Source organism: Lampetra planeri, chromosome 41 (assembly GCF_965212315.1).
Source record: "Lampetra planeri chromosome 41, kcLamPlan1.2.h2, whole genome shotgun sequence".
NCBI classification, from domain to species: Eukaryota; Metazoa; Chordata; class Hyperoartia; order Petromyzontiformes; family Petromyzontidae; genus Lampetra; species Lampetra planeri.
The window spans coordinates 8,003,412-8,011,301 of record NC_136147.1 but is presented as its reverse complement, the minus strand read 5'-3'; the positions used below and the strand labels follow the sequence as shown (position 1 = coordinate 8,011,301).

The 7,890-nt window shown below is 44.9% G+C and overlaps 1 protein-coding gene across 9 annotated transcripts in view; it reads left to right on the top strand.

Moving 5' to 3' along the window:
* Window positions 1-734: 734 nt before the first annotated feature.
* Window positions 735-7,890, top strand: part of RAPGEF2 (Rap guanine nucleotide exchange factor 2) — a 213,960-nt gene continuing 206,804 nt past the window's right edge. For all 9 annotated transcript variants that reach the window (XM_078613489.1, XM_078613487.1, XM_078613488.1 and 6 more), the window contains exon 1: window positions 735-1,569. In XM_078613489.1, the coding sequence (XP_078469615.1) occupies window positions 1,501-1,569 (69 nt within the window). In that variant the 5' untranslated portion in view covers window positions 735-1,500. The remainder of the gene's footprint in view (window positions 1,570-7,890) is intronic.

The window sequence follows — 7,890 nt, the reverse complement described above, 5'->3', positions numbered from 1 at the left end:
ATAATTACTGCTGAGGTTTTCGCGGTTGTGTTGTGTCGCGTCCCGACGTGATTTGTTTGGCACGCTGTCTGACGTTTCTCTCCATGTGCTGGGACCTTCCTCAGTTACTGAATTCCTGAAGAAGCAATCCAGCGCGTGTAGAAAAACGTCGGACATTATGCCAGACCACACACGATTCAACTCAAAAGTAAACCGGACAGAGTAATACAATAATAATAATTCTATATTGCCGTAACATGGCAAGCAAGCCATTACAAACCAATATATCAACACGACACATTTTAAATATAACCGTAGTAAATACAATAAATATAACCTAACCTGTAGTTCAATTCTCAACACTTCCCTTAAAGCGATATGGCTGGCTGTGCCAATTATCTGTCAGATTAAAGGACATTTACATTTATTGTGCAATGACTGTGCGTGATTGTGCGTGGGTACGTGTACGACCTGTACGAGTCATGGGTGCCGGTGTGTGTCAGCGTGTAATAGTGTCGACACAGTCCACCTTGAACGGTCCAGCCATTCGCTGCGGACGTTGTGGCACTTTGTTATTTAAAGGAGGCAATTGGCAAAGCCCCTTTGCCAGCCTTACAGCCCCTTTATCTGTGTGTGTGTGTACTGGCTCAGCGTTGTGTGGGTGTGTTCCCGTGGCTATCAAATGAATTCCAGTCTCGCTGGTTGGGTGAGCATGTGTGGGGGAGGGACGGGAGAGCGAGAGAGAGGAGAGCCAAAGTTTTCTCATTTAAATTCTCTGGGTTTTTTTCTTGACTCTCTTCCACGGCGTGTCCGTTTTCAACACTGCCAAGTGGAGGCAGACGGCTTAACAAAAAAAAGACTCGGCTCCCTCGCGGAAACTCGTTTTGTTTAGCAAACTAAATATAAAACAAACCCCTAAAGCAACTGAAGAAGCCATCTGCGGTTTATTCGTACCAAGCAGCTTCCTGTTAGTAAGGGTGTTTGCTTCCTGAACCATACGTGATTATACGTGCATCCTCCTAACTATTCTGCTGTTGTGTTTATAGCTTTGTACAGGTTGATACATTTATTTTATTTTCTTGTTATTTTCATGAACACATTCGTGCGTAGCCTATACACACTCAGTGCGTGTAACTACATGAATTAGGATTGATTCGTTAAACAGAAGACTAGATACAGTACTTTGCTATGTTCAAGAGGTGCCAAGAAAGAAGACAACTTTTCAACTGGACGACACTTTGCTTCAACTTGTAGGGAGAGTCGCCGAACGAACACCGCCAGGATTAATCAGCAAGCTGCGTGTCCCGGTCATTCTTAAACGAGGCTCCGAAAGCCCTCTTTTCTGATTGGCTGCTGCTGCTGGAATAAAAAAAATGAATGTGAGCCACGGGAAACGAGTCAGAGATTGAGAGAGAGTTAGGGGGTGGTGGTGGGGGGGATAAAGGCTCCCGGCTTCAAGATTTAAAAACTCGAGGACGTTAAAGAAGAATTCTCACATTTGTTTCCAAGCAAAGTGGGAGCATGGCGCACCGTGCAGACGTGGGATTTCTGAGTGCACTCGTCAAGCCCGTCCCATGCAGGACACCCCAGGTGAGGATTATTGCTCAGCTAAAGTATTCCCTTGTGCTCGCTCGCCAACTGCTGTGTGACTTACTCGTCGTGTTCTAACGGGTTGAGAGCATCTTCTCGGTTCTTTCGGTAAAGTCACGTAGAAGGGAAGTAATAAAATAATAAAAAATAAAACACGATAAAATAATTCTCACGACGTTTCGGCCACAACGCAAGCAGCCGTCCTCAGGTGAAGAACAGGTCTGTCAGAAAGAACCAAGAAGATGAATCCCTGCAGTCACGAAAGCTTTAAATCGGGTTGAGAGCAGTTGAAGGGATGGTGGGGTGTATCAAACGTGCGTTTTTGCTGAGGTCTAAGTATATGTCATTGCCGTGTTTGCCTTGCCTACGACGGATGGCAACGCGTTTCAGGAGCCTGAATGCCCGTGTCGAGACCCGCTATCCGCGAGATGGACTTCTTCAGGAGGGAGAGATCTTTGTGTAGTTTTACCATTGATTCGGTGAAAGGACCACGCTGGTTCACTGTTGTGGTACGGAGCTTGAGGTTGCATGACCGCAGGCGTACTCCCCCGTGGGCTTGTCCTCAAATGTTCCATTCGTGAAGGAGATGTGTGTGCTGTTGATGGTTATTTCCACCAGTGTCATAGAGGAATGTCGGAGCCAGTATAATACCGTGTCAATCCGTACGGGTTACCCGTATTGTTGTACAGAGAAATTGAGTTTGCAGGTTCATAGACTCCGTACAGCCGTTTCAATACGGGCAAAAAAAAGTGTCTTTGTTTGTGTTTCTGTCTTGTGACGGGACTTTGTAGGATTAACGTTGGGATGTATCAGTGCACGGGGTGACCAATAAGGTCTGAATTGGTCTGTAATAATGTAGGCACTGCAAAGGGGTTGACATGTATGCAGTATGTATGTTGAATTGATTTTGCACTGTACATAGCCAACCGTGAGGTGCGATCTTTGGGCCTCGAATGAGGAGTTTATCGTCATCGTGGTAATCGTTTATCATTCATCATCAACCAACATCGGTGAACAGTCAAAACAGAAAGGGTAAAGGTGCTGCCCCGCAATTACTTGTTCACGCCACTGCTATAGGATGGGCCTCCACTACAGGGCCTGTAAGCAGATATTTAAAGTGTCAATTTATTTCTCTATTATGGATGTATTTTGTTGTGGTAACAAAAATAACTAACAGTCAAGAAGTTGCGAGTTAAAATCCTGGTGAGGGGTTGTCAACTTAGCCAATTGGTAAGTGGCACTTTAAGTCATCAGTGGTCATTTTATGGACACACTGTGCCCCCAACATGGAAATGTGGTATTTCCACCATGGGCTCAGGGCTGCCCGTGCCAGAAGAGCACTGCCCCATCACTCGTGTGAATAGAGACTCTGAATTTGACGTTATCTCCATTGTATGAATGTATATAATTTTGTTGGCCTTAAAGCTATTTGTGCAAAAGCCTCATGTTAATTCTTACTTGCTTTATTTCAGGTTATTAATTGATTGACATTGGACTCCTATTGAACTTTGACCTTAGATACCACCCGCTTTTATGGGGCTATGAGTTAAGTATTGTCACCTTTGTCCCAACGGAGCACTGTTAAAAGTTAAAGTGATTGGTGGTAAAGCTTTATTTTTTTAGTGGTCATAACTTGGTAACACTGCAGCAGTGTTTAACCAAATTAAAAGTGGAAGTTACAGAGCGAGAAAGAAAGAGGAACACATATTAGGGGACACAAAGATATAGTTATAACGGAATAAAATTAAGTGCGCTCTGGAAGGACGTTATATGACAAGGGATGATGGTCAGGAATAATGATGGAGTGGGAATGGGTTTGAGAGTATGTCCACCTGGGAGATGGAGCAATGAATTATGACATTGTAGGATTGTGGGAGATGGTGGTGGTATGGAGAGACCTTCATCCACCAGTGGATTGACCATGATAGTGTTCTAATGTCATGATGTTCACAACACACAGTATTGGTCACAGTTACGGGCCATTATTAACGAGCAGCAAGAGATATTTTCGTGCGAGTTAACAGTCTTAAGTGTCCCCATGCTTGAATGAGATTGGGGTAAGACTGTTGTCTGCTAAATGCACTGAGCCCGTGGTGGAAATTGCACGTTGCTTTTACAGAGGCCAGTGTCACCAGATGGTAACTACTGTTAATGTCCCACAATTTGGAACTATTAGGATTTTGTTGACCCCAGAGAGACGGTGAACTTAATTGCCCTCCTGACCAGGATTTAACATTTTAAGCTTCCAATCTTGAGTCCAGCACTCTTAAGCAGTGCCACCTGGCCGTATTGTGGCATTGACACAATGTACGACTGTTTTGTGCTTTCTGTCGCTGTATTGATTTTGTATCCGCAATGAGGTCTTGATAAATAGACGTATACCTTGTACGTATGCGAAGGCATATGTATACATTTTCACATCGGTTTGGAATGTGATTTCAAAGTTCAAAGCAGCTGCAGTACAGTACTTGATTTCCCAAGGACAGTTATTATAAACAAGGGCCGGTCAAGGGGCACATTTAAAGTCAAGGGTGCTTCAAGAAACCTAAACAAACAAACTTTCATTATTTATTGATTATTTTTCTTGGTTCATTTTCTTTTTGTTTCGAATGAATAAAATCACTCTCATTTTATCCGATCCGGTCAGATTTCCCAAGCCAGCGGTTTGAGTCTTGGTAGGACTGTATGTGAATGGGCGACTGCCTATGAATACGGGGAATGGTAGTGTAGTGGTTAGCGCGCTGCGCTACAAACCCAGCGACTCGCGTTCGATTCCCGCTCACGACAAACACCGGTGACGATTATTATTTGAACCGGTTATGGGGACCCCCCCCCTAGGTCGACTCAGCCTAAAATGAGTACCTGGTGCGATGTGTAAATATCGCCACTAGCAAGACAAAGGTGGGTGTGGTTCTGGCCACTCACCGCCTCGTGTGTTGTTCCGGCCTTCAGAGGTGCTCGCGAAAACAGCACTTTCCCAACAGTCTGCTAAGGCTTTATGGGGGGGGGGGGGGTCTTTGTTTTTTGCCTATGAATACCAGGTGTTGGAGGCTTGTGCTGCTTTTACACCTGGCCAGGAAGATGCTGTTCATGCGATGTATTCTTGATTCCATCTGTCTTTTGCCTCTACGTGTGGATGTTCACATGCTAAACACTGAATAATGCAATTGGCCAGCCATTACAATGGAGCCCTCCCCCTGAAAACAAGAATTGAGACTCGGTGAGACTTTCCTGGCTAAATAAAGGACGTACTTTAAAAGAAAAATATACTCTCGTAAAGTGTCTCTTTGCTAGAATTAAACATCTGGTAGTAGCACCTATCTCTTTTGGCAGTCCTGAGCTTGGTAGTGGAAATTCCACATTTCTATGGTGGGTAGCAGTCTCGCTATTAATACCACCAATTCCCACTTCCCATAAAGTGGGTGTCCATTCTAGAAACTCTTATTGGAGTGTACATACCACAGTTAGGTTGCAATATTGTACAGCTGGACACAAGAATGGGAGTCACTGGACCTGGCAAATAATTACTCATTATCACCCCCACACAACAGCAGTCCCCCTGGTTTCAACCTCCCCAGGACGGAGTGGGTCCACCCTCAACAGGTTCAGGACCAGTCATGGCCCAGGTCTCGCCAACCTCCACTGCTTGGGCATAAGAGCTTCACGTCCCGCTATGTGCCTGCGGGGTGGAGTGAACCATGCACCACATCCTCGAAGTCTGCCCAATCCACAAACTTAGTGGAGGCATACTCGCCCTCAACACAGCAGGACCGGAAGCAACCGCTTGGCTTAGGGACTTTGAATTCGCTAAATAAATAAAATTGTATAGCCCTTGATTTGCGATTCGCGAGATTAAATTACTCTACAGTTTTGCCAAAGGCTGATACGGTACATAAGTGCGGTTAATTGGCAATGATATCTGCCGTATCTCGATAAAGTATTTTTCCACTTTATCATCAGCCACTGTCTACCCACTGCTGGATTAAGGCCTCCACACACTCTCACGAGCCCTCACGGTCGTACGGCACCACAGTCCGTCCCACTCCTGCACGTGAACTGATCGAGTTTCGCCGTCTTCACGGAGGTGGTCATCTCGGGCGCACTTCTCTCCTTTGGCTGTCATTCTGTCACCCGCCTCGTCCATTGCTTGCCACGAATGAACCACAACGCCTCGCTGATCTCGTCAAGGGGCATAAACCGCCACGCCAACTCCGGTCATCCTCGCAGCAATGGCTCTTGGCTATTGCCCATCAAACAAAGACGGTCACCGCATCGCGTGCTTTCATGTGTGCTTCTGCAGCAGTCCGGAACGCTCTTCCTTCCGATATTAGGAAGCCACTGGAGCTATGCACGTTTAAATCATCATCTCGATTGAAAAAAATAATTTTCAGAATTTATTTTTGTTTGGTTTGTCCTTCACCCCACACCTCCGATTATCACGGTTGGCTACGTACGGTGCGAAAGAAGTTGAACATATATACATCATGCTTTCTATCGATATGTCCTGCCCACGCCCACGTAACAGTCGCTACGATGTGAGAATTTGCTGGCTAGTGGTTCTGTGCTCCGTGCGTTATTATTTTTGGCCATGAATGCGATTCCAACCGTGCATCGCTTTGTGTCTCTCTGCACACTTGATTATGTTCTGTCATAGCGCACTGTGTTTATTGTGGGCACATGCGCACGTGTATAGCTCCACTGTCAGTCCGCTTGCTGGATGAGGACCTCTCCACAACGTGAGGAGGCCGTGGACTCTATTTGACCCCAGAACCTCACATCGCTGCTCAGTGCGGCTTGGTGAAGGTGGAAATGTAGATGTGGGAGTGGAGTACAGTCGGTGCCGGATTAAGCTAGTGCGGGGCCTGTAGCGCATATGTTATAAAGGGGCCCTAAATAAAAAAAAATATAAACACTTAAATATTAAAACACAGTGTAAGTCCATGTGTGTGTGTCTGCCTTTTTCGCCCGAGCAACGCCGGGTACTTACCGCTAGTATGCTATAAAGGGGCCCTAAATAAAAAATTAAAAACACTTAAATATTAAAACACATACATTTTAACTTGCATAATAAATTAATTGTATTTTTTAATTTGCTATACAGCCAGATAATGACAAATCGCTCACCTTAAACACCCAGTCGTTCATAAATTTTGAAAGCAGTATAGTACTATAGTAATAGAGCAAGTGCAGAATCACTGAACCGGAATTGATGAGCTTGAAAGAATTTAGCGCGGGGCCCTTGAAAGTGCGGGGCCCGTAGCTACTAGAATAATCCTTGCACTGAGTACAGTACAACGATGTATTATGCTTGCCAGTATGGCAAGAAAGGGGTCGCATGTTGTGTAGCAGCTCACCCCGAGTTATCAATGCCCTGATAGTGGCATTGTGCTTGTGCTGTTCGCCTTTGGGCGTTCTCTGGTCTGACACTGGTGAGACCGGGCCCTAACGAAAGCTGTCTCTGGTGTAGACCAATCCGTTTTTTTGCCTGTTCACCACAAACACGTGTGGATAATGCGAACTTGATTCCTTGCAAAAGGTTTCTATTTGGTGATTGAACATCGTAACACAATTTTATTGCAAGAAAGGGTAAAACCTATTCTGTTTTTTTTTCATACTTGATACTGGCAAAAAAGGTCCCATGCTGAACTATATCTCGTTTGCGCAATGTTATCATCTTGCAGAAAAACAACTTTACTCTATTTAGATTCTGATAGTTGCACACAGATCCGACTATTTGTGCCATATTTCGGCTATGAGAAACCCCTTTTGGAGCAATGATTAGAGTGTACAACAGTCCCTTTAATCAGCCAGTCCGTGCGAAATTGAAACTACGGCGAAACATTTGTTATATATGTGTTGAAATGCATGGCGTTCTGTGTATTTGCGTGGTTGCTTATGTAAGCGTGTTCGTGTTTGTTTGTGTGTGTGTCTATACGAGTGCTTGCAAAATTTGATTTCGGAGTGTACGAATGTGCAGTTTCTCATGCTCGTGTGCACAAACACAAGAGTCGCACCACAAAGGCGAAATCTTGCAATTGGTAGTCTCGCATTGTGTGCAGAAGCCCCATCTATGCGCGCGGAAGCATTGTTCGTTCTGCAATCGTGAGTGCCGTTTGCACAAAACCAAAACAAAAATCCCTAACGAATCGTCACCGATGCACTGGTGCTAACCGCAGTTCAGTGCTGAAACTGAAGTGTGAAATTACATACCAAACGTAGAATTTGACATCGGGGAAATAATTAAATGAAATAGAATGTCAAGGGTAATAAGGGGTAACGACAACAATGCTTGAATTGTCTTGTCAAAGTGCCGCATTGCTC